Here is a 27001-nt window from a genome sequence, read left to right as displayed (position 1 = left end):
TCCTGTTCTCCCTCCTAGAAGGACATCCACCCTCTCCAGGGGCGGCTCCCCGTCGCAGCCTGTCGCCCCCGTTTGCTCCCCTGGCTGGACGACAGCACAGTCTTGCAGGTGACACAAACAGTGACATAAACAAGTCACTCTCGGGCTTCCCTGGTGGCGCAGTGGTTGCGAGTCCGCCTGCCGATGCAGGGGACACGGGTTCGTGCCCCAGTCTGGGAAGATCCCACGTGCCGCGGAGCGGCTGAGCCTGTGCGTCCGGAGCCTGTGCTCCGCAACGGGAGAGGTCACAGCAGTGAGAGGCCCGCGTACCGCAAAAAAAAAAAAAAAAAAAAAAAGAAAGAAAAAACAAGTCACTCTCATCCAAAGGAGTTCAAGTCCCTCGGGCTTTTACGCCAGTGGTCATCTGTCAGCTCTCCTCTGCCCGTGTCCTGCTAGCCCAGCCTCCCTCCTAAAGGTGGTCACACCATTTACAGCATCCACGCCCGACAGCCTCTGCCTGAAGCCTTCTAGTGACGGGGAACTCACCACCCACCCGAGTCGTCCGGTTCATCTCTGGACTTTTCTGATTGTAAGACACATCTTTTCAGTGTGGAACTGAGCTCTGCTTCCCAGAATGTTATTGTTAATAATAAGGACTGCCTTTCATTTACATACATCATCTCATTTAATCCTTTCTACAATCACGAAGGAGCCCTCCATTCCCCAGACAGGGAATCCGAGGCTCAGAGGTTGAGAAACACAGACCAGCAGATAGCAGAACCAATAAGTTCCACCTGTCCGTGTAGCCTTGCCATTCCCATCCACCCTAACGGCTCCTCAAGAGATAGGACCCCTGGGCTTCCCTGGTGGCGCAGTGGTTGAGAGTCCGCCTGCCGATGCAGGGGACACGGGTTCGTGCCCCGGTCCGGGAGGATCCCACGTGCCGCGGAGCGACTGGGCCCATGAGCCATGGCCGCTGAGCCTGCGCGTCCGGAGCCTGCGCTCCGCAACGGGAGAGGCCACAACAGTGAGAGGCCCGCGTACCGCAATAAATAAATAAAAATTAAAAAAAAAAAAAAAGAGAGATAGGACCCCTGACTCTTTCCTCTCCAAGCAAAACATCATCTTCCCTGGCACACTTCAGGAAAGCCGTGCCCACAGGCATTTATTCCATCAGTAAACACTTGGAGGACATTTACTCCGTCCTGGGACTGGGGCGGGCACAGAATGAATCACGTCCACTGCCTGCACTTGTCAAGCCCAAGTCTGGTGAGAGGGACGTGTGTGCCCACAAATGCCAAGTGCTCTCTGCGGACCTCAGCTACTGCCATTGTGTTAACCGGGCTGGTGCTGGCACAGAGCCAGGGCTGCATAGGTGTCCCCTGGCGGAAGTCGCTGCCCCTCTCTACCCCTTGTCTTGTTCTTCTGTTTCGTTCTACCATCCTCCTGTTGTTGACATCTGGGCTTTGCCTTTTCACAGCAACCCTTCCTGGTGTGGGTAGTTGCTCAGAGCCTGTAAAATCAAGGTGCTTTCCTTGGGACAGTTCGGATTTATGCTTGTCGTGGATCAGTTTTCAGGACAATGTGTTAGTGCCCCCTTTCACTCTCAAAGGTGTGTAGGTCTGGGGGATAAATCATAGGGTCACTCTATGTAAAAACTGTTCAATAAAATAAAGAGGGTTCAAAGAAGTCCCCTCGTACCCTCTGGGATGCAGAGCTTGTGTTTACTATCAACCAGTGCCTTAGGATACTAGCTTCAACAGCCCGACTCTTTTCTGAGGCCGCTTGTGGTACAAGAGGTGGTACAAGCCCAGTCCCTCCAGATGCATTTCTGCCCCCACCCCCAACCTGTCCCCCTTAGCGCCTTCGGCTGGGATCATCTCAGCTCACTCTGCTTCCCCTGTGTAGGCTAGGAGGTATTAAGAGTCTAAGAATTTACTGAAAAATCCTGAGGTTGTTTTTGTCTCGGGCTTCTTTTTTTTTCCCCTCCACTAGATTTTTTTTTCTTGTAATAAGTTGAGCGTAAAAGGCCTTCCAGGGGCTTCCCTGGTGGTGCAGTGGTTGAGGGTCCGCCTGCCGGTGCAGGGGACATGGGTTCGTGCCCCGGTCCGGGAAGATCCCACGTGCCGCGGAGCGGCTGGGCCCGTGAGCCGTGGCCGCTGAGCCTGCGCGTCCGGAGCCTGTGCTCCGCAGCGGGAGAGGCCACAACAGTGAGAGGCCCGCATATGGAAAAAAAAAGGCCTTCCAAGAAATAATCTCTAATGATGACGTTCTAGGAACCTAAAGTGGGAAGCTAAAAAACAACAACAACAGCTACAAAACCAAAAAACAACCTCTTAATGGAGCCCACAATGCAGGTGACTTTTTCTCTGCCTATTCTTGGGATGAGCCAGTCCTGAGTGCAAATTCCAGCCCCGCTCCCTACTTTCTTGCTGTGTGGCCCTGGAAATGTCACTTCACATTCTGAGCCTTGGTTTACTCATCTGTAAAATAGGAATAATAATTCCTTACTCCTTGAGTTGTTGAAAGGATGAACAATAACATCTGTAAAGTTCCTGGTACCTCACAGGTACTCAGGAAAAGGCAACTTGTATTATTATCACTGGTTCCTAAGAGACAAACACTGTCCCTACCTCATCATAGCAGCAGGAGGCCGTATAGCATAGAGGTTAGAGCCTGCACTTGAGTGAGCCCGGCCTGGGCATTGACTAAGTGTGTGGCCTTGGGTGAGTCACTTGATCTCCTGGGACTTGATTTCTCTCCTCTGTGAAATAAGAATAACAATGTCTCTCTTAGACTATCTTGGTTTTTTTTTGTGTGTGTGTGGTACACGGGCCTCTCACTGTTGTGGCCTCTCCCTTTGTGGAGCGCAGGCTCCGGATGCACAGGCTCAGTGGCCATGGCTCACGGGCCCAGCCGCTCCGCAGCATGTGGGATCTTCCCAGACCGGGGCACGAACCCGTGTCCCCTGCATCGGCAGGCGGATTCTCAACCACTGCGCCACCAGGGAAGCCCTCTCTTAGACTATCTTAAATGAGATAGTGCACATCAAGTGCTTGGCATAAGGCCCCATGTTGGAGCAAGTGCCCAACGGACGGTAGCTACTCAATTCCTAATGATGATTATTCCAGAACTCTCCACCTGACAGGCTCCAGCACCACCTGCTCTGTGTCAAACAAGGACTTGTCCTCATGTCCTGGAAACAACCAGCTCTTCCTTTGCACGGGGCATTTAGGAGGTCTCCCGCTTGCTGGAGCCTCTGACACAGCCCGTGAGGCAGGATGGGTCCCTGCATACAGAGGGAGTCTGGTGACTTGCCCAAGGTGGGAAGCTGGGTTTGGGTAGAGCCCAGAATTTCTTCAACCTCCTCCTGTCCCAAAGGAAGTCTGCAAATCACTGATGCAGAGTTGAAGGGAATGATGTGTTCGCTTGTTCATTCATTCATCAAGCAAGTATTTATTTAATGTCAACATTGGCACCTACCAAGTGCTAGGCACTGTCCAGGCGGCTAGGTCGACAAAGATTAGCCAATACGGCCCCCCCCTCTCAAGGAGTTCAGTGTAGTGGGAAGTGGAGCCCAGAATCCAACTCTCATGCCACCACGTACATCCTGCAACCGAGTAGAGTGTCCTGTGACAGCAATGAGTCACCCCCTTACTCTAGGCTCCACGGGCTTCCGGTGGACTCAGAGAGCAATCTCACTTGTCTCTTCGCTCGTGTGGCTACAGGAACACCCCCGCCACCCAGGGTCACTCTCCTTTCAAGGCTGGCCTCAGTGTCCTGAGCTGCTCCATTTTATAGATGAGAAAACTGAGGCACCAAGGCAGGCTACTCAGAAAACTGAGTAGCCAGGGCCACTCAGCAATGAAGTGAGGAGGCTGGGGCTAGTACCCAGGTGTCCTGCATCTCTCCAGGACGAGGACGAGAAGCCTCTTAACTACAGCATAGGAAATCAAGAACTCAGGGAAGGGGCTGAGGGCTGCAGTCAATAGTCTTCTCCCAGAGTTTCCTTATTTATGCCCAAGAAAACCCCCAAAGCCTCTGCCAGGGATGGCCATGTCTCTGTCCCTCCCTCCCCCTTCTACCCTCACTGCTCTTGAGTGATTTTGGATGCCGCGATGGGACACAGAAATGCAACTGGGAAAAGGTGAGCATCGTGTGTGGACTGGAGACAAGTGAGGCATCCAATTCAGAAAGAACATCCCTCTCAAAAACATCAAATAGCTCAGCAATGGAGGGAGAACGCCTAAATATGTGCCACACTTACAAAACGTCATACGGGTCTGTGAGGAAGAACGTGGTTTGCGAACCCCAGTTCAATACCATTGCCTCTGCCTTCCCTGTGCGTTTAGCACCTGCAGCTCCCAGCAGGTATCACCTGCCTTCTTCAGGGCTGCTGCCTTCTTCACTGAGCTTCTGCTTTTTATTCCCCCAGAGAGGCTGGCAGCTGCATGTGCGTTTTTGTTCCGCTTAGCACTTGGGGCTAAGAAGTGGCTTTGGGGATTTTTCTCTCTGGGTGGGGTTTCCTAGCACTCACAAAGGAGAGCCTACAGCCCACTCTGTGCCACACGCCTGGTTATGTCAGCTTGCAGAGTTGACTTAGCACGCTAAGCAAAGAAAGGAGTAGCCCACCTGGGGTACTCGTTAATGCTGTTCTACTAAATATTTCCTGCTCTCCACCGTCATGGTAGGCTTTCATTTCCTGGTCCCCTGTGGTTGAGTAGGGCCATGTGACTAGTCCGATCAATAAGATGTGAGATGGCCCAAGCATTTAACTGCCAGTGGAAGACCCTCTAGGGCTCTCTTTCTCAATGCCATGAAGTACATTTAAGGAGGTAACTGCTCCATCAGCCTGATTCCTTGAATGAGGAACACAGCCCTCAGCTGACCCAAGATGCTCCTATTAACTAGAGTAAGAAATAAACCTTTAGGGAATTCCCTGGCGGTCCAGTGGTTAGAACTCTGTGCTCTCACTGCTAAGGGCCCAGGTTCAATCTCTGGTTGGGGAACTAAGATCCCACAAGCTGGGAGGCACAGCCAAAAAACAACAAAAAAAGACAAACCACCTTTATGGATTTGGCCCCTACGATTCAAGGGTTGTTTGTTACTGCAGCATACCGTACTCCATCCTGACTAATACACTGTCCATCTCACACAGAGTAGGATATTCTCTAGATATTAGTGTGCCCTCTTCCCTATAAAAATCTTTACCCTCCTCTTCAATTAGAGCCTTGCATAAACAAAGGAAAATGAAGTGGAGGCAAGAGCGTCTCTCCGGTGTCCTGTAGAAATTTTTTCCTCCTTAGGTTTCAAAGATGGGTGAAGATTCAGCCACATTTGAAAGGAATGAGAAGGAAGTTCAGCGTGTTGTCTTCTGTGGCTTCCCTCTCCTGTGAGATAGGAAGCTAGGTCACTCATGAGAACGTCTTACAGGCTTGCAGCGTGACAGCCACCCAGGTTAGGGGCAGATGCCTTGGGCACTGGGAGAGGACACTGACCAGGAATGAGGACACAGGGTGCAAAGCAGCTCTGCAACCCTGCTGGGGTTGTAACCAAGCCAGCCACACCAGCCCAAGCACAGTGGCAGGGATGGCAACTGGCTGGATTCCTCCCCAGTCAGGGACTGTCTGGCCGGGGTGGGCAGCAGTGAGGGTGGCCAGAAAGACAAGGAGGGGATGTGGTTCAAGGCAATGAAGGATGTGTGATTTAACTGGCTGATCGTGGGAGGGAAGGTGGAGGCGCTCACAGCATCCCTGGAGATTCTACTGGTATTCGCATTTTACAGGGAGGGAAACCAAGGCTCAGAAAGGTGATATCTCTTGCTCAAGCTAAGGATCAGGGCCAGAACTAATCCAAGTCTGGCTGACACAAAAGCTTAGCCACCACCCAGTACTCTTTCAGCCGGAAGACATTTCACTCGGTCTGAGCTCCCCTTAGCCCTTATCAGGCTTCTTTTCTGCACCTTTACTTCTACCTTTAATTACATACATATAATTATATATATCCCAGTCCAGACTGTGAGTTCCTGAAGAGCAGGACCCTGTCCCTTATAGAATAATAATAATAACAACAGCAACAAAGCAGGAATAGCAGCAGATGCTACTATTTCTTGAATGCTGAGCTGGGTCCTAAGCACTTCACACTCGTTATTCAATTCTCACTGAGCTCTCTGAGAGACAGGTACTGGAATCATCCCCATTTTACAGATGAGGAAGCATCTCAGTTTGGCTGAGCTGAAATTCAATCCCTAATGTTAATACTGGGTCGGCCAAAAAGTTAGCACGGGTTTTCCGTAAGATGGTATGGGAAAACTTTTTGGCCAACCCAATATTTTAATAGCTATAGTTCAATTTGAGTCATTCGCTCTATAATCCTATTCATTCTATTTTCCACATTTAAAACATTCCCAGAAGGAGTCTACAGGCTCCCGCAGATGCCAAAGGAGTCCATAAAGGAGCACAGTAAAGTTAGGAACCCCCGCAGAGGCAGATGCCAGGATTCCAGAGGCTGGGTTCTGTCCCGCATTACCCATAGAACCCAGAGTTCCTGGCTGGGATGGGGTAAGGAACCCTACACCATCTTCATGCAACAGTGGGGAGCGCACAGAAGTTCCTTTATCCCGTCCCCACAGCGTAAATACATAAATAACATAACGACTTTGATTTCAGCAGTGTGAGCCCGTGTACAACATTCATCATAATAAACAAGGCACCTGTTTCCCCAATTTAAAAAAAAAACTATTTTTAGCATCCCGCGTGCTAATTAGAAAAGCATCAGTTGTTGATCACAAATTAGGACAACAGGAGGGCTTGTGGCAGCCACCTCTGGATAGAATGCTGGCTGGCCCTAACCCCAGACAGGCCCTATCAGATCTGCTTTCTCAGCTTCTGGACACTGGCTGGGTCCAAGCAGCACCCACATAATATCCCATACTGTCTATGTTGAAGTTTTATACTTAGAAAACTTTTTGGAACTAGAATTGACTTCATTCCAGGCATCCAAACATGCACACTGAATCGTAAGCAAGGCAGAGCTCTCTGGATTTCCGAAAACCAGGGTTATTATAGGAGTCAGGGATAAGGTAGTGGAGCCAGTGCTCTCTACCCACAGCTGACAGCTAGTTGCCCTCCTGGCCAGCTGGCCAGGGCTGAGTGCTGAGCCTCAGGACACCCGGGTGGCAGTCTGGCACTGCCCCCACGGGCTGTATGACCTTCCATAAATTGCAGGCTCTATCTGGGCCTCGGTTTTCTTATCCTCCAAATATGGGGCTGTACTAGATCCAAGTCCAGCCACTAAATAACAAAGCACCCACTCTACGTACGCCTGGTACTGTGGGGAATGCAGAGATTATACAAACTCCCTAAGGAGCTGACATTCTAGTCAGGGAGCCAGGCCTGGAAGCAATTAACTGTTATGCATGACAGAAAGATACAAGTGTGAGTGGCTGAGCGGCGATGGAGGCCTCGTGTCGCATTCTGGGGCCACAGAGGAAGGACTAAGCCACGGTGTACGGGCTGTGCAGCAAGGCTTCATAGAGGAAGAGGTTACATTTGAACTGGGCCTCAGGGCTTCCCTGGTGGCGCAGTGGTTGAGAGTCCGCCTGCCGATGCAGGGGACGCGGGTTCGTGCCCCGGTCCGGGAGGATCCCACGTGCCGTGGAGCGGCTGGGCCCGTGAGCCATGGCCGCTGAGCCTGCGCGTCCGGAGCCTGGGCTCCGCAATGCGAGAGGTCACAACAGTGAGAGGCCCGCGTACCGCAAAAATAATAAATAAATAAATGAACTGGGCCTCAGAGGGTGAGTAGGAGTCTGGTGGATGGGGAAGGGCACTTGGGTTGAAGAGCCAGCATCTGCAAACGCAGGGGGCTGGAAGGGAAAGACCCCCAACGGAGCCCAGTGTGGACCGTGGAGCTAGGTTTCCAGTCCTGGTCTCTCCATATATCCACTGCTTTGGAGTCTGGAGGGAAGAGTCCTGGGAACCTGTATTTTTAACAAGCTCCCTAAAGTGATACTGACATGCATGCAGCCGGTGTTAAGGGCTGAGAAAAAATATGAATGAATGAAATGAATGAATGAATGAAAAAATGAACTTGACCTCAGCCAAGTCCCTTCCTCTCTCAAGATGCCTAACCCTTTGTTAAAATAAAGGTGCTGGATCAGCCTTGGTGGTTTTCAAACTGTGTTCCAAAAAAACCCCAGAATCTCCCAAAGTCCCTCAAAGACACAGAGAGGAGCTGGAGAGGCTGAGAGGACAGGACTCTGAGCCCCATCCACCCTTCTCTAGATCATCTCTCCTTTTATCTCTTTGCTGTTTTGTTTGTAGTAAAGGTTCCTTGGCTTCAAAGAACTTTTAAAACCACTGAACTGGATGATCCCCAAGAATCCTCAAGGAGAAATGTAAAAATTTCTCGAGGGCAGCAACTTATCTTTGGTGAGTATTTCTTGAACAAGTATGAAGAGAACATAAGGCTGTTTATCAGAAGCAAGTTATTTATTTTATCACTGTATTTTAAAATCTTTTGCTGTGGCCCAGAAATCAGTGAGTGGAGAAGAAGGAAATGTGGTATAACAACACAGCGGAATATTACGCAACCTTTAAAAAATGTTGTTGAGGAACAGTTGATACAATGGAAAATGAAGTGAGAAAATCAGATACAAAATTGCACAGAGACTATGATTTACACTATGGATCTTATACATCAGAATTACTGGACATGTAGGGCAGTTCCTCAAAAAATTAAACAGTTACCATATGACTCAGCAGTCCTACTTCTGGTTATATACCCAAAAGAACTGAAAGCAGGGACTCAAAGAGATACCTGTACACCGATGTTCAAGCAGCATTATTCACAATGGCCAAAAGGGTGGAAACGACTTAAACGTCCATCCATGAGTGAATGGATGAACAAATGTGGTCTAGACACACAGTGGAATGTTATTTGGCCTTAAAAAGGGATGAAATTCTGACACATGCTTCAACATGGACAAAACTTGAAAACATGATGCTAAGTGAAATAAGCCAGACACAAAAGGACAAATATTGTATGATTTTACTTAGATGAGGTACCTAGAGTAGTTGAATTCCTAGAGACAGAAAGTAGAATAGCAGTTACCAGGGGCTGCAAGGAGTGGGAATTGGGAAATTATTTGCTTAATTGGTTTGAGATGATGGAAGAGTCCTGGAGATGGGACACTGGTGATGGCCGTCCAACTTGTAAATGTACTTAGTGCTACTGAACTGTACACTCAAAAAGTGTTAAAATGGTTTATGTTCTAGTTTACCACAAAAACAAAACCTAGCTTCATGTGGTAAAAGTGGTGAATTCTGCGCAATGAGATTGTGGCAAAGTGATCGCTTGATTCTTTCCACTTCTCTGCATTTTTCAAATGTTCTACAATGAGAATACGTTATTTTTAAAACCAGACAAAAAGCGGCGGCTTCCCTGGCAGTCCAGTGGTTAAGACTCCATGCTTCCACAGCAGCGGGGACGGGTCCGATCCCGGGCGGAACCCTGCCCGGGGAACTGAGATCCCACAGGCCCGGCAGTGTGGCCCCCATACAAAACCCAAAACCAAAAAACACCAAGCCAGATGAAGAGCGATTTAATTAAATAAACTAGTGGTCCTCTGGTACTTTCCCAAGATGCATTGTTGTCTTTTATGTAAATGTAAGCAATACTCTCTGTACTTAATTAATAAAAGCAGCCAAGTTCGAGGATGCCATCTAAAGAATACACCAAGCTGCTCAGTCAAAATAAACGACAGGCAGCGCAGTCCCCCTTTCTGAGGCTAGTTGTTCTTGTCTATATTTAAATAAATTTCAAATAAAAAAGGAACCAAAACAAATCCTCTAACGAGCCTCCCAAGAAGCTGTCTGGCTCGGAAGAGCTCAAACGGCAAACTGAAGAGAGAAAGAAAAATGGGGAACAGCTGGTGTTTTTTTAGGACATTAACTCACTGCAGCTGGGAAAGTGACTTTGTCAGTGAATTTCTATCCCTTCTGCTTCTGGAAAACGGTTCTCGTGTAGAATGAATTCAGAATCCAGGAGAGGCTCACCATCTGCATTCACTGCAAATCCACTTCCTCCAGCACCCCTCACCCCAGATAAATGTCCAACAAAGATATAGACTATTGGTTTGAAGGGCAGCCAATGTGTCTGCCCGCCAGGGTGCCCTCTGTCCTAGGTCGCGTGGGTCCACCTTCCTGGTGCCTGGGCCCTCTCTGCTCCGGGCTGGCTCAAGGGCAGACAGGCCAGAAGGGAGCCTCCAAGATGAGCAGTCTGGGGCTATCCCTGGAGTGGCCCTTCCCTGGCTATGTGACCTTAGGCAATGTCCTTTAGAGATTCAGTGTCCTTCCCTAGCCAATGGGCAGAAAGGGCACCCACCTTGCAGGGTTGCTGGGAGGGCTAAACAGTGCTGCTTGTGTGGAGTGTCTACGGAGATGCTGGATGCATACCAGGTGCTCCCAAGCTTACTCCTTTATTTCCTATAAGTTCACTGTCCAAGACACATATGTGTCTTGGTTGGGCACTGGTACCATATGTGATTAATGCTGACTGGTGGATTATAGGATTACAGTCAAATGATGGGGTAAGGAGAGGGTCCTTCAGACCTGGGGCCCAGGGCCAGCCCTGGAGGAGACACGGGAGGGGAACCAGCAGTGCCGCTGTCCTGGGTCTCCCTCCCACATTGACTGGCCAGCACGGAGCCCTTTCACAAGAAGTCTGTGTGGGATCCACAAAGCAGGTAGGTGGGCTCCATACTACAAATGGAGAAACAAGGGCTCAAAGAGGCTAACTGTCTTAGTCAAGGTCCCACAGTTCGTAAACAGCTAGTCTGAGGGTTTTCTAAAATTCCCTTGGCGTGAAGGCAGAGGGGGGTGGGTCCCAGTACTTTCAGCTCTGCCATTGACTCACTTGTTTAGTTAGTTGTTTATCTTCTGTCTCTTTCCTTTAAAAAAGTTTTAAAGGACTTGGGGATGGGGGAAGAGGAAGATTCTCTAGGGCACTAAGCTAGATCGGTCTCCAATCTCTGGGCTTCGGTTTTTTCATTTATAAAATGAGGCACTTCCTGCCTCGGGACCTTTGCACGTGCTCTTCCCTCTGCCTGGGACACCTTTTCCCACCCCCCTCACACCCGTCTACCCCCTCCCTCCATGTCCTTTAGGTCTCAGCTCCAATGTCACTTCCTAAGGGAAAAGTCTTATTCTCCTTGTAGCTTCCTGTTCTTTTCCTTGAGGGCAGTGAACACTCTTTGGACATATATGCATGATTATTTGATTAATATCCACCTCCCCACCAGATGGAAAGTTCCTTGCTAATCAGCATCAGGCTGAGAGGTGGCATTCAATGGTATCTGTTGTACGTTGATTCAAAAAACGAGTTCTCCTCAGGGCTCTACCAGCAGCCAGCTCTAGGATCTTAAGAAAGTACTCTAAAAAGAGGAGATGTATGTATTATATATGTATAACTGAGTCACTGTGCTGTACAGCAGAAACACAACATTGTAAATCAACTATGCTCCAATAAAAATTAATTTAAAAAATTATATTTGATTGCCCAAAAAGTTCATTCATGTTTTTCTGTAAGATGTTATGGAAAAACCCAAACAAAGCTTTTGGCCAACCCAGTAGTTTCTTAAGTGGCCCAAATTTTCAACGATAAAGTAATTATTAAATATATTATGAAAACGTTTATACAATAAAGCATTACACAGTTTAAAAAAAAAAAAGAAAGTACTCTTCCATCCCCGCCCACCTCCACCCCAGACTCAGGTTCTCACCTAAGCAACCTGGAGAGGTGAACTGGGACACCGACTAAATAGATCTCTGCCAGCTCAGCTCACACATTCCATGATTGCATTGTCTCAAAAAGAAAAAACAAAACAAAACAAAAAAACCTAAGCCAAACCAAACCCTAAAACCAAAAAGCAAAAGCCAGGGTGATTCCAGCATCCTCTATGACCTAGGCCAGGTTCTTACATCTGGGGGGGCCTCAGTGTCCCTATCTACAAAACAAAGCATTTAGGCAAACTCTTGCAGCTCTTTCCACCTCCAACTATTCTAATTCCTGAAAGGAAGGCCCCGCCCTCCCCTTTTGCCCTTCACCATGGACTCTACCTCAATCCAGGCTCACAAACAGGAAATGTGACATCCAGGAGCGGATGGGCCGCTTGTTTCTCTACGGCATGGGGGGCTGGCGGGCGAGCAAAGAGTCTCTGAACTTTTCCAACTAACGCCGGGACTCCATGCCCAAGACCTTTCTCAAGCAGTGTAGGCAGAGGGCGCCGTCGGGGTCTGGCTGGGCCTCCCATGTCCTTCCCGCCCCCGCGTATCCACAGGGGCACCCCCGCAGCACAGAACCAGCAGATGAGCCATCTTGGCGATGCTACCTTGTCATTGTTACTCTGATGCTTGACCCAAGGTGGTAAAACCTCAGGACAGAGCCGAAGGTGGCGAGTAGGACTCCTGGGCTCCAGCACAGGCCCTGCGTGACCTTAGGGAAGTCCCCACCCCTCTCTGGGCATGGGCTTCCCCATCCATTGAGTGAGAGGGCTGGATTGGGGGCTATGCCAGCTCCCTGCTTGCTCTGACATCTTCTTTATGAAGGCACTACGCGGCCCTGATAAGGGTCCCATCGTCTCACCCGTATCTGAGTCCCAGATCTCTCCCCTACCACGTGGCCCTGGGAAAGTGCTAAATCTTTCCGTGCTTCCTTGCCTCATTTATAAAACGGGTTTCTGGGTGACGAAAGGGCAGGGCTCCTGTAAAGCTACTAGGACAGCGTCTGGAGTAAGTGCCCAGTAAGCGTGACTTGTTCCTGTTGGATGATATCTCTGGTTTCTGAATCGCTCCCCTTCCCGGTTTGCCGACTGTAGAAGGGGCAGGCAGAACCCAGAGAGCCCTACTTGCCCGGCACTGGCGGCCCATGTCCAATCCCCATCCCTCAGGGAAAGCAAATCTGAATCTCAGTGTGAGCCAAGCACCGTAGGAAAAAGGAACTATGCAGGCAAAGGCAGAAAAACCTACGATGCCGCCCCAAAGCAGATGGACCGGGGGCACTGGCTGCTCCCTGGGGCTGCTGGGCACCAGAGAAGGCCTCCAGCTGCACCCAGAGTCAGTAGTAGAGGGAGGGTCCCGGCCCATCTCCACCTTGCCCTGGAGGGGGACGGCCTTGGGGAGGAGGGCAATGAGATGCAGAAGAAGATTTGGATTGGGTTTATCTGCTCCTACTTCTGCCTGGAACCTCCCAGGGAAGAGGAGGCTGGATTCAGTCATCTCAGCCTCAAGGGGAGCAGGGAACAGAGAAGGGATGAGGATGACTCCCTCGGACAGCCTGGTGGCCTCTCCCCTGGGGACATGGAGATGTGGGCCTCACCATCTCCCTCCACTCCTCAGGGACCCGGCGAGGGTCCTGGACCCCGCCTGGCCTCAGTGTTCTCACTTGCAAAGGGAGGAGACTCCAACACCTGTTCCCACCAGCTGCTGTGAGTCTCAAAGTGGGGCTGCACACAGATGCTGTTTGTTCCTCCAAGAGGAGGGACAGAAATTGAGAGTAATTCACGTTTACGGTATTTTACCAAAGGACCGGTCCACGGGAGACCAGAGATAAAGGAAGAAAGAAAGCACCGGTCTTTTACCTCACTGTCCTAAGATGTAAAGCACGATGCAGGAGACACGTAGGGTCCTGGGGTCCCTGCTCTGTCTCCCTCCCAGCGCTGCCCCACTGGGCTCCAGTGGGCTCTGTGCTCCAGGTGGCGCGGTGGGCGCCCATCTTGCTGGAGTGACTCACTCACCCAGGCAGACTTCCCTCCTTCACCTTAGAGCATTTCACCCAGCTGCAAATGCCACAGGCCTCAAAATATCTGCCGCCCCTGAACAGGCAGGGCCTGGCTCTCTCTCTGCCCAGCCCAGAAGGCTGGGCTGGATGGGGCCAGTCATGGCAGCTCAAGGGAAGCCATGCTGCAACTCAGTGTTGAAAGCTGTCCTCGGAGGAAAAGAATAAAACCGACAGTCCTAACAACCAGTGCACTGGCTTTTACCCTCGAGGATGCTCAGTTGAGAATCCCTGTTTGGCTGCACCGTGGGGAAGGGATGCCTTTATCAGGTACAGAGACTTTTTATACCCCAAGGGAACCCTAGGGGTCTCTGCTTAAACTCTTTTCTTTTACAGATGAAGAGGTTCAAGGAAACATGCACCCTTTGGGGATTAACATACACACACTGTTGTATGTAAAACAGATAAACGACAAGGACCTGCTGAATAGCACAGGGAACTATATGCAATATCTTTCAACGAGTTATAAGGAAAAAGAACATATATATAGGGCTTCCCTGGTGGCGCAGTGGTTGAGAGTCCGCCTGCCGATGCAGGGGACACGGGTTCGTGCCCCGGTCCGGGAGGATCCCACGTGCCGCGGAGCTGCTGGGCCCGTGAGCCATGGCCGCTGCGCCTGCGCGTCCGGAGCCTGTGCTCCGCAACGGGAGAGGCCACAACAGTGAGAGGTCTGTGTACCGCAAAAAAAAAAAAAAAAGAACATATATATATATACATATATATATATATCTGAATCACTTTGCTGTACACCTGAAACTAACACAATTGTAAATCAACTATACTTCAATTTTTTAAAAAAAGATGCACTTCATAGCAGAGGCAGGATTTGAACCCTTGAAGGGTCCTAGCCCTGTCTCTGCTCGTGCAGTTGATCCATGGTTATTGAGGGTCAACTACACGCACGCAGTGTTCTAAGCACTGGGGATTTGGCGACAAACCACCCAGGAAAGTCTTCTGTTCTCACAGAGCTCACATTCTAGTTGGTAAACAAATACACAAAATCAATAATTATAATTAACAAGTCATTAAAGACATAATTTCAGGTGGAGAAAAGGGTAATAAAGCCAATAAAAAGTCTGGCATGTTAGAGACTGCCTGAGGGTAGGGGAAGCTGCTGTTTGGGGGGATGCCCTATTTTCACTGGGTCCTCTGGAGTCCCCATGGACCTCCCAAGCCGGTAGCATCCTGGAGCTGGCTCCTGCTGGCTTGTAAGAGCCAGTTGTTAAATTTTCAGGAACTTGGCGAGCAAGTTGTTAAACACAGCCATTATTAAACATTAACTTCTATAAACTCACAACTAAGTGAATTACAGTAAGATCAAAGGTGATCATCAAAACCCATCACTTCCTAATGGTTTTACTACATGCTATATACCCTTGAGGTTATTTACATCTGCTGTATCTAAACACAGTGGAAAATACTCTACACAGCAGCATGCTCCCAGCTCCTCCAGTGGTAGCTTGAAACTGGTCACAGTGGAAATATTTATACTATGGGAATTGGCAAATACCATGTATCAGGGCTTTCTCTTTTTTTTTTGGCCTGACCGTGCAGCTTGCAGGGATCTTAGTTCCCTGATCAGGGATCGAACCTGTGCCCCCTGCAGTGGAAAGCGTAGAGTCCTAACCACTCGACCACCGGGGAAGTCCCTGGGCTTTCATTTTTCAAAGAGCTGGTCATGAAACATTTACCAGCATACCACGGCCTCCAGCTCTAATCCAAGCCTTCTGTGTTTATGGGAGTCTGTTTTTCTGGGGAGAGTGTATGGTGGTGCAGCTCAACCCTCCTGGGGCTGTGTGTGAGGGCGGTGGCTACAGTCCTGTGGCCATGAACTTCCCTCTTCCTTTTTTAAGGCTTCCACAGTGAGGAAGCGAGTCTGGGATCTCTAAACAGATCTGTCAATTCCTGCAAAAGAACCTCTCTCTTCAACAGTATTTAACGAGGGTCTGTAAGATGGTGATTCATTCATTCCTCTGGCTTTTTTTTTTTTTTTTTTTTTTTTTTTTTTTTGCGGTACTCGGGCCTCTCACTGTTGTGGCCTCTCCCGTTGCGCAGCACAGGCTCCCGACGCGCAGGCTCAGCGGCCACGGCTCACGGGCCCAGCTGCTCCGCGGCATGTGGGATCTTCCCGGACCCGGGCACGAACCCGTGTCCCCTGCATCGGCAGGCGGATTCTCAACCACTGCACCACCAGGGAAGCCCTCCTCTGGCTTTTTTTTTTTTTTTTTGCGGGCCTCTCACTGTTGCGGCCTCTCCCATTGCGGAGCACAGGCTCCGGACGCGCAGGCCCAGCGGCCATGGCCCACGGGCCCAGCCGCTCAGCGGCACGTGGGATCCTCCCGGACCGGGGCACGAACCCGCGCCCCCCGCATCGGCAGGCGGACTCCCAACCACTGCGCCACCAGGGAAGCCCCCTGGCTTATTTTTGATAAGTTAAATTTGATAAGGTAAAAATTTAAAGGAACACCCTGCAGAGAATCTGTTTGTGTAAATGTGTGTGGTCACTTTTGAATTCCTCTAGATTTTCGTACGTTGGGTGTTGGGTTTCTTCCTTCGAGAACGTAACTATTCTGATAACAGCAGAGTGAAGTTACTATTACTTCTACCAATAATAATGGTAACAGTAGCTGCCATTTACTAGCACCATGTCAGGCACTAGACACATAGGTTATCTCTTAAATCCACGCCAACCCATTTTACACATGAGAATGTTGAGGTTCAGGGCTTCAATAACTTGACTAAGGCCAGGCTGCCCCTCTGCAAGTTCCCCAGAACACTTTTCCCTCCCAGAGCTGTGGTCCTGTGACTCTCCTTAGACCTGCAGGATTCTGTGACACTACTGGACCCCCATCTCTGGTGACTTTGGAGGATTTTGTGACTTCTCAGCTTAGCGTCAGGAACCCTCTTCCACCACCAGAGCAGAACGAACCAAACACTCCCCCTTGTCATTCATCTGCACCTGGAATGCAGGAGAGTGACCCAGGCCTGGTCATTTAGCAGCTTTGCGTCATAAAGAAGTAGCGCTAAGGTTCAGATGCCAGTGAAATGTTACAGCAGCTCCAGTGGCAGCAAAAGCTACAATTAGCTCCTGTTGGGAGACCCTAACTGTGTTGTCTGTTGTCCAACCTCTACTGGTTCTGCGCAGCTTGCTTTTCCAGCTTCCCCAGGGATACTGTGAGTAACAACAAAAAATTCTTCCAACGTATGCCTCGCCTCCTCTGCCCCAGTGAGCTATAATCTCCCTCGGCTGCTTGCAGCCATGACTTCTGACAGGTACCTCTTCTCAGGTGCTTCTTAATATACCAGCCGCAAACATTTACTAAGCCTTTTCATGCCGAGGAATGAATTCCTAAGCACTCAGTTTGCACATGAGAATATTAATTCCCCCTTCCTCTGCACAGCTCTGGTTAACATATGAAAATAAGAGTCTGCAATAAAAATACCAATCTACAGACAACCAGCGATCAACGGAGAGCAAATCCAGACCCAGTCCCTGCTCTCCGGGAGCCACGTTCCCCTTAGAGAAAACCCCGCCCTGGATTTTGCAAAGTGTCTTGTCGTTCCCCACAGATGCCAGGCAAGTTCCTCTCGGAGACAGCTGGCCGGCCACTTGAGGACTCGTGGTTTCCCTGACGGAGGAGAAAGGACAGCTGCGCTTCTGCACGCAGATGCTACCAAACACAACCTCACCCCGCTGGGCAGCTGACCCACTGCCCCAGGCTCACTCCCTCCTCGGTGTCGCTGCAGACACCAGGGCCATCTGGATTCTGGAACAGCCATGGGGAAGATCAGGATGATTGCTTCTCAAATCCTCTTCCCTGTGCCTGAAATACTCTTCCCTCTTCAGCCTCTAACTCCTGCAGGCTGCAGTTTGAAGGTCACTTCCTCAGGGAAGCCTTCCTGGCTACTTGCCCCGACAGCTACAGGCCCCTGTGACCCTCCACCCTGTACTTCTCCTTCTTGGCTCTCTCTGTGCACTTGGTTGTTTAATGACTGTCTCCCAAGCTAAATTCTACCTCTGCACCGGCAGGGATGGTACCTCTCTATTCACTGCTAATCTCAGGTGTCTAGCAGGGCACGTAGCAGACGCTCAATACATTCTGGATGCTTTAACAATGAGTGAATGAAGTTCTGGCAGCTCAATGCATGTGGAATGAATATGTGATTCAAAGCATGAGTCTTGGCAAGAGGTGTAACTTTTAGAACCACAGTTCCTGGTACCCACGCTCACAAACGGGGTCTCAAAACTTGATCCCTGTCCCCAAAGCAGCTGCTTCTCCCTCACACATTTTTAGTTTGAATGTTCATTTTCTGTTGGTTTGGACTTGTCTGCCTTTTAACAGCAGATATTGTTCAAGTTTGCCCGATCATAGCCTTGTATCATTTTATTGACAGAGAAACTGAGGCTCCGACAGCTCCTGCTGCTGGCAGCACCAGCTTCAGTGCGGCGAGACGAGCTCACCTTCAGCTCAAAGCTCTTTTCAGTGTCCCCGCACACCCCATATGGGGCCAAGTCCAGGGCACAAGAAGCAAGTCTACAGAAGATAAGAACACCCAGACTGGGAACGGAGTTTGAAACTTGTATGAAGAACTAATCATAACGGACTTCCCTGGTGGTCCAGACTCCACGCTCCCAATGCAGGGGGCCCGGGTTCGATCCCTGGTCGGGGAACTAGATCCCACACGCATGCCGCAGCTAAGAGTTCGCACGCCGCAACTAAGAGTCTGCATGCCACAACGAAGACCTGGTGCAGCCAAATAAATAAAACTGACAAGACCTTACCTCTCTCTCTCCAACCTCTTCCAGCTGCTACTTTTCACTCTCTCTGGCTAATTTCGGACTGAGCCAGGCAGGCGCCCTCAGCTGGGCTGGGCATGGATCTGTGCCCCAGCACCCTGGCCCCCTTTCAGAATCACCTTCACTCCTCCTGCCTGCAGCCCACCAGAGTCTCCAAGCCAAACTAGGTGTGGAGTCAAGACTGGGCTTTCATGCCTCAGTTCTGCCACTTCGTTCTTGAGAGACTTTGGCCAAAAAATCAAAACTCTAAGCCTCTGGGCTTCCCTGGTGGCGCAGCGGTTGAGAGTCCGCCTGCCGATGCAGGGGCCACGGGTTCGTGCCCCGGTCCGGGAAGATCCCACGTGCCGCGGAGCGGCTGGGCCCGTGAGCCATGGCCGCTGAGCCTGTGCTCCGCAACGGGAGAGGCCACGGCAGTGAGAGGCCCGCGTACCGCAAAAAAAAAAAAAAAAAAAAAAACACCCCCAAAACCCTCTCAGCCTCAGTTTCCCCACATGTAAAATGGGGGGAATAATTCCTGCTTTGCCGACTTCACAGGGCTTCTGTGAGCCTCAAGCAAGGTGAATATACGATCTCACTTGTCTAACTGTCCGCTAGTGCAGGGACCTCTAGTAAGAACAACTCTACAGTACTTTTCCGTTCCCTCCAGGGTCTTGCGATCAACCCATAGCCAGCCGATCTCTTCCGGGACCCAATCCTCTATCCATCCTCTCAGCCATGCAACCCTCTTGACCACATCCTTCTAGAAATCCTTTCTCTCTCTGCCTTCCCAGATGTGCTCCTTCTGTCTCAGATCACTCACTCTCCAGTTGGGACCTGGTCCTGCCCTTCACATCTGCCCACCGCACATGGCCTGAGACAGGCACCGCAGGAAGGACAGGCCCTACACCAGCTCCCTGAAGAACGCCTGGGTGCGGTTTCCCCCGGGACACAAAACGCAAGCACCCTGCCTCGGGTCCCCACCCTGCTGCCCTCGCCACCTCTCCTTTAGGAGACTCTGTTCGGCAATAAAGCCAGAGCCCAAGTCCTGGCAAGAGCCGCAGCCTGACCGTAGGCAGCTGAGGTCTGTGGCCTCCACGCCAGCGTTGAGACAAGGTGAGCAGATCAGTTCCTTGGCTGGAGATTTCGATGACGTATTTTTACTTCCCCTTTTTAGAACTGTAAGCACTTTTATTTATTTAATTTAGATTTTTTTTGATGTGGACCATTTTATTCTTTTTTTTTTTTTTTTTTTTTTTTTGCGGTATGCGGGCCTCTCACTGTTGTGGCCTCTCCCATTGCGGAGCACAGGCTGCAGAAGCGCAGGCTCAGCGGCCATGGCTCACGGGCCCAGCCGCCCCGCGGCATGTGGGATCTTCCCGGACCAGGGCACGAACCCGTGTCCCCTGCATTGGCAGGCGGATTCTCAACCACTGCGCCACCAGGGAAGCCCGATGTGGACCATTTTCAAAGTCTTTATTGAATTTGTTACAATATTGCTTCTGCTTTTTTTTTTTTTCCTTCTTCTTCTTATTGCTTCTGTTTTATGTTTTGTTTTTTTGTCCATGAGGCATGTGGGATCTTAGCTCCCCCACCAGGGATCGAACCGGCACCCCCTGCATTGGAAGGCAAAGTCTTAACCGCTGGACTGCCAGGGAAGTCCCTGCAAGGACTTTTATAAATAATTCTGAGTTAAGTGTACTAAATGATGACCCCTTTGCCTTCAGTCCACAGTCCAAATGTACGTTACTTTTTGATTTCCCAGACTGGCCTACAAGGCCTCCCTCTCGCAGGACTGAGGGTGAAGCTTTTATCAGCAGACCTTTCAGCCCAGGCTGAGAGGGGAGGTATTTTGCCCCGGGTCTGACAGGTATTAAGGGTGCAAACTCAGGCAGTGGGCCTCCAGAGCCCACTCTTGGCCAGCAGCGTGGGTCAGGTAAAGTGCACTGCGGTCGTGTGCACAGTGCGCTCCAGCAGCATATAGTCGAGGAAGGGAGGAATGATGACATGTGACAGAAAGTATCTGGGGTGTGTACTGCAGGATGCCCAGAGACCTGGGGGGAGGAAGGGGAATGCCTAATTCATGGGGGGCAGGATGAAGAGATTGCCATCTTAGAGAGGGTGATGGTTAAGCTGGGTCTTGAAGGATGAGGGGGAGTCTGTGAGTAGGTTCGTGGGGCTCTTGAAGGATGAGTAGGAGTCTGTGGGTGGGCTTGCAGGGGAGGCGGGGAGGGTGTTCTAAGCAGAGGGAGCAGGGTGGGGAAAAGCCCAGAGTGGGTTTCAGGAACTGCAGTCGTTCCCTCAGGCTGGAGCAGAAGTTCCAAGGGGTGGGGTGGTGAGGGATGAGAATTTCAAAGACCTTGGATGTCACCTAAAGGGATTTGTGCTTTATCCTGAGAGCAGAGGGGAGCCTTGGAAAGATGGAAAATGCCAATCAATTTGGTGTCTAGAAAGAGGACTTGGGCTGCAGGGAGAGGGTGTGCGGGAGGGTGTGCGTCTGGAGCAGAGAACAGGGAGCACACAGCAGCAGGGTCCAGGTTGAAAGAGCTGCACACCAACTCAGCAGAGGCAGTTGGGTCAGGGGCGGTGGGGGGGATGATGATGCCTAGATAGAGAGATATAGAGACTTGAAAGGCCATTGCCATCCTTGAGGAAAGGGGAACATTGGTACCAAAGAGCAGTGTGATGGGGATTCGTTTGAAGAGATAAAGATAGGTGGCGACCTGTGTGAGGGAGTTTCTAACAAATATATGTGGTCAACTGGATTGCTGTTCCTAAGTATCCATTCCAGGCCAATAGGTAGAGGACATATACCACTGTCCCACTGACTTTGGACTTGGTCATATGACTGGCTTTGACCAAAGGAATATGGGTAGAAGTGATCACGAGCCAGTTCAGAGACTTTAAGAAGCATCACATCATCTCTTTCTTCCTCCAGTTCTCGCCATAAAATAACATATACCAGGTAGAAGCAGCAGCTTCAGCCTGGGTCCTGGGAGGAGAAGATACAGGGAGCAGATATTCTGTCTGGCTGGCACCCAGAGCAGATCTACGAAACCATGCAGTTGCAACTGCCCTCCAGCTGACATGTAGTGTGAGTAATAAATAAACCTTTGTGGTCATAAACTACGAGTTGGGGGGATGTTTGTTATGCAGCAAAAGCTAACTGATATACACTATATATATGAGATGAGAAGGAAGCAGGTGGTGAAGAACCTCACACGTCATGATTAGGTGTTGTCCACATGGAGAGTCAACAGAGAATTTTGTAGTTGATGAAGCTTCTCCATCTTTTTTCAAAGCCAACCCTCCCCACTCCCTCCTGCTCCTCCGAGTACCTTGCTGTATTGGCCACCCCTTCCCTCTCCTGGACTAAATCCTTCCCCTGAGCCTATATCTCACTTATCTTTTCCACCATAAAGTCCTTTTCTTCACCCTGTCTTCCTCCAACTATAGCTCAATCCCTCCTCTGACTTTCTCAAACAAACTTCTTCAAAGAGTTGACTCTACTCACCATCTCCAGTTCTTTCTCTCTCACCTACCAGCAATCTAGTTTACCTACCCTCCACTCCACCAAAACCACTCGCAGTATATTTCAGTAATCTCCTAATTGCCCAGTGCAATCCAGTCCTTATCTTCCTTGATTGCTCCACACCATTTAGCTTGGAACTAAATTCAGTATCTCCCTGCCCAACCTCAGACATTTGTCTTTCCATATTCTCTCAGCTAGTGGCACCATCCAATGACCCACGACAAAAAGCCAACAGGAGATAATGAATTCTGTTCTGGATTTGTCCAGTCTGCAGTGCCTTTGAGACATCCAAGAAGAGATACCCAAAGGGCAGTTAAACATGTGACTTGGGGGCTTCCTTGGTGGCACAGTGGTTGAGAGTCTGCCTGCCAATGCAGGGGACACAGGTTTGAGCCCTGGTCTGGGAGGACCGCCCTTGCCGCGGAGCAACTGGGCCCATGAGCAACAGCTGCTGAGCCTGTGTGTCTGGAGCCTGTGCTCCGCAACAAGAGAGGCCAAGATAGTGAGAGGCCCACACACCGCGATGAGGGGTGGCCCCCGCTTGCCGCAACTGGAAAGGGCCCTCGCGCAGAAACGAAGACCCAACACAGCCAAAAATAAATAAATAAATTTATTAAAAAAAAAAAAAAGAAACCAGAAAATCTTGATAATTTGAAATTTGAAATGTTAAAAAAAAAAAAAAAAAGTGACTTGGGAGCCTACAACAGAGATCTGAATTGGAGATAAAGATGATTGCTATACAGGTAGCATTTAAAGCCATGAGCATGAGTCAGTCTGTGTATTTATAGAGTACAAGGACCGGATCTTTAAATCTCAGTTGATATATAGAGAGCTCTCCCGAGCTCATAAATTCCTGTTCCTAAGGTCACAATTCCAGCCACAATTTGGTTCCTTCCCTCTGGAGTTATGGCTCATCATGGCCTCCACGCCACCATCTTGTTTCATATTCTTTGCCCTGATCATGCCTTGTTCCTCAAGAACTCTTATAATTCCATCATAAAAACAGAAGGTATAAGACACCATTACCCAGGCACTAAAATGGCTAAAATAAAAAAGACAGACAATACCAAATATTGTCAAGGATGTGGAATACTTATGTCTTATACATTGCTGTGGGGATGTAAAATGGTGTACTCTATGACCCAACAATTTCACTTCTAAGTGATAACAAATGACCACAAAAGATTTCTACGAGAAATAATAGTCCAGGGACTTCCCTGGTGGCACAGTGGTTAAGAATCCTCCTGCCAATGCAGGGGACACAGGTTTGATCCCTGGTCTGGGAAGATCCCACATGCTGTGGAGCAACCAACCAAGCCCGTGTGCTACGACTACCGAGCCCGCGTGTCTAGAGCCCGTGCTCCGCAACAAGAGAAGACACTGCAGTGAGAAGCCTCAATGAAGAGTAATCCCTTCTCAACAAAACTAGAGAAAGCCTGCACACAGCAACAAAGACCCAATGCAGCCAAAAATAAAAAAGAAAGAAAGAAATAATAGCCCAGATTGGAAATAACCCAAATATTCATCCACAGTAGAATAAATACGCAAATGATGGTATATCCATAAAATGAAATACGACTCAGCACTAAAAAGGAACAAACTACTCATATACACAATAACACAGGTGAATTTAACAAACATCACGTTGAGTGAAATAAGCCAGATGTGAAAGAGACACACAGTATGATCCCATTTATGTTAAGTCCAGGCGCAGGCAAAATTAATCAATGGTGAGGAAAATCAGAAAATGGTTGCTTGGAAGAGCAGAAGGAAAATTCACTGGAAATGGGAACTTTCTGAGATGATGCAAATATTTCGTATCTCATTTTGGGTGGTGGTTACATAGGTACAAACAACTTTCAAAACTTGTTGAACCCAATACTTACCATCTGTGGATTTTATCTTATGGAAATTATACTTCAGTTAAAAATTAGGAAAGGAAAATAATTCTAAAGTGTCTAGAAAATAAGAGCTAAAATAAAGACAATGTACAGGGCAGAAAACACATTCAGTTCAAATATATCAATAATTATGCTGTGAATGCACCTATATTAATGTCCAGCCTCCCCCTTAACCCAGCCCCCCTTTCAGCCATTCTCCCCTCACCCTTGCCCCCATCTCAATGACATCTGTCCATTAGCCGTTTTCTAGCCATCATGAGAGATGATGTAATGCAAAGAGCAGAAGCCCAGACAGAACTGCTTTCAGATCCCGGCTTCAATTTAGGAGCTGAGTGCCCACGAGCAAGTTACTTGGCCTCTCTGCACCTTCATTTCCCCAACTATAAAGGAGGTTGATGATACCTCTTGGGCTGGGCTAAGAAAGGGGCAGTGTGCTGATTAGTTTCTGGGGAACCTAATTCTTTTGACCTCAGCCTGCGAAACCAACTTGCATGTGAAAGGCCCACTGAAGGCCTGGAAAAGCTCAGAGGATGAGACTCCTGGGCTTCTTCTCCCTCAAGCGTAGGGAGGCGGCCCTGGGGCCCTGGGGTTAGGGTCTAGGCTGGCTGGTGCTAAGAGGTGAGCCGGTGGTTCAGAGCCACCAGGGCCAGGAGAAGGCGTTGCTGACCTAGGACTAAGGAGTCAGGTTTCCTGGCTAGGCTTGGCCACGGGCGGATCTTGCCCAAATCACTGTGCACACCTCTAGATTTAGTTTCTCCACCAAAGATGTCCAGATCAGACTGGATCTGAAGAATCTGATACCAAAAACAGCCTCTGGGGTTTCCTAATATATAGAAGAGGCAAAGGCAGAACTGAACCGGTTCTTGCTGAAAGAGGGAAGGGAAGGACCAGAGAGCTCTGCCACCTAGGCTCCCCTCCCCCACCATGGTGTCCCTTGAGCCAGGACCCTAGGCTTCTCAGGGGCAAAGTTTGAAATCTCCCTGACCAGGTAAACCCTAGGGACTTTTTCAGCTCTGTCTTATTCAGTCATTGCCCACCTGTTACATGTAACAATAACTGGGAATCTGCACCTGCCCCCCAGCCTGGTAGGGAAGGCAAGGTACACGCCAGAATTAACTCCGAGCAAGGCAGAAAGTGCTGAGTGTAGCCAAAGAAGCGCAGAAGTACAACAGAACATCCACATCCTTCCCCTACGTACACACGCACATACACAGCCCCTTGGCACTTGCCATTTCCTTACTCACTGCAGTATCTCTATTTCGTAGTTATGGAAACTGAGGCTCTCCCTGGGAAAGGGTTTCCCAGCTAGGAGGCAGCGAGGCCAGGGCTCCCCCCACCCTCACCCCTACTTCCTGCCCCCTGAGACCCACCTATTTCTAAGTAAATGAAGGAGGCAGCAAGGCCTGCAAACGACAAGCAGAGCTACCAACGCAGCCGCCGGGGTCTCGGGTCTCTCCTGGGGGAGGAGCGCGCTCGCTGACAGCCTCCGCGCCTCCCTCCCTCCCTGGCCCGCGGGAAGATTGGGGAATCTCAAGTCGCTCTGCTTTCTCTCTTCGCGCGCTGACATTTTTTTCCACTTCACTGTTTCTTGGACGCCCTTCAAGAGTTTGTGCAATCATTCTGTTTAGCTGTTTTTCTGCCATTTTCAAACGCGGAGTGGTGTCCCTTTGAGTGGGAACGTGGTGGTGTGAAGACCTGAAGGGCTTCGCCTCCCAACACCCCGATGCAGCAGGCCTCGTAGCTGCCAAAGTTACAACGTTTGAAAGTTTCCCGGTGCTGGGTGTTGGGTTGATCCTCGGCTCTCTGAGCTCCCCGACCTCTCCAGCTCCGTGCCCCGGCTCTCGGGGAATTCCTGCGCCCCTCACTTCACCCTCCCAGGCTCCCCCTTCCCGGAGGCATCCTCTTCCCATCTGGTCCTGGGCGATGGAGCCCTTCCCCCATCCTGCTCCATACACGGGGGCAGAATCCTCTCTCCTTTCGAGACTTCCTCGGTGGTGCAGCCCCGCGCCCCCTGAGCCTGCCCTCTCCCGCCTCCACCTCGCGAACCCCGTGGGAAGCCCACCCCGCGGCCCTTCCGGCCCGAGTCTGGAAGCCTGGGCAGAGGCAGCGACAGGGACAGGATGGGGACAGAGACGGGGTCGGAGTTGGGCGCAGTGGTAGCGACAAGAACAAAAGCGGGGACACAGGGCAGCAAAAGGGCAGGGCCGGCGCGGTGGCCCGTCCTCTCCCCGCGCCGCCCTCATTCGGCGCCCGCCGCCCCGGGCCGGGCTCGCGGCCTCGGGCGGCGCCCCGCGGGACCCACCTGATCCGCAGAAGCTGGGCGCGCTCGGGGCTGACCTGCGCCTCGGCTCCCGGCCCCGGCGTCGTCCTCGGCTGCCCGAACAGTCGGAGCGCTGCCTCTGCCCGAGCCCGGCGGGGCGTGCCGGGGCGGGGTGAGCCGCCTGCGCTGGGGCCGCCGGGCGCTCCTCCGGGGCGGCGGGCAGCGCGCAGCGGGCAGGGGTGCGAGGAAGCGGGCGGGCGCTGCGCAGCGGGCGGCGCGCTCCGCGCTCGGCCCGGCCCGCGGCTGTTTGTGCAGAGAGGGTCCCGCCCCGGACACGGCTGCTGGGAGGCCGGGCGCGCGAGTGAGCGACTGCCGGTGTGCGTGTGTGTCTGCTGGCGCGGAGGCGCAGGGGGTGTTTGTTTCATTTTCACTCAGGCAGAAAAAAGCCTGAAACCAGCAAAAAAAGAAAAGAAAATCCCTGGTGACGGTGGCTGGGCCTCTTTGCCTTCCCGGGCCTGCACGTGGTGGGGGAGGGGTGGTGAGGGGTGGGGGAGGGGTGGCGGGGACCCGGAGCATCGGAGGGTGGGGTGGGGTCTGTTTCCGCGTACCGCAGGGAGGGGCCCCGGTGTCCTGGCGCCCCGCCAAACACGGGGGCGAGCGGAGAGCCTGGGAGGTCTCATCCACCATTTGTTTCCTGGGGAAGGAAGGGCGCAGAGGTAGAC

At 50.8% G+C, this 27001-nt stretch overlaps 1 protein-coding gene across 1 annotated transcript in view; it reads right to left on the bottom strand.

Annotated features, from left to right (window-relative positions):
* Positions 1–26719, bottom strand: part of GGTA1 (glycoprotein alpha-galactosyltransferase 1 (inactive)) — a 68385-nt gene extending 41666 nt beyond the window's left edge. The window contains 2 exon segments of the mRNA XM_059073091.2: positions 26322–26470; positions 26472–26719. Coding sequence (XP_058929074.1) covers positions 26322–26470; positions 26472–26704 — 382 coding nt within the window. The 5' untranslated portion in view covers positions 26705–26719.
* Between the last annotated feature and the right edge of the window lie 282 nt (positions 26720–27001).

This window comes from Kogia breviceps, chromosome 8 (assembly GCF_026419965.1).
Source record: "Kogia breviceps isolate mKogBre1 chromosome 8, mKogBre1 haplotype 1, whole genome shotgun sequence".
NCBI lineage: Eukaryota > Metazoa > Chordata > Mammalia > Artiodactyla > Physeteridae > Kogia > Kogia breviceps.
Note: the sequence above shows the minus strand (reverse complement) of the source record. Positions and strands in the feature narration are given on the sequence as shown.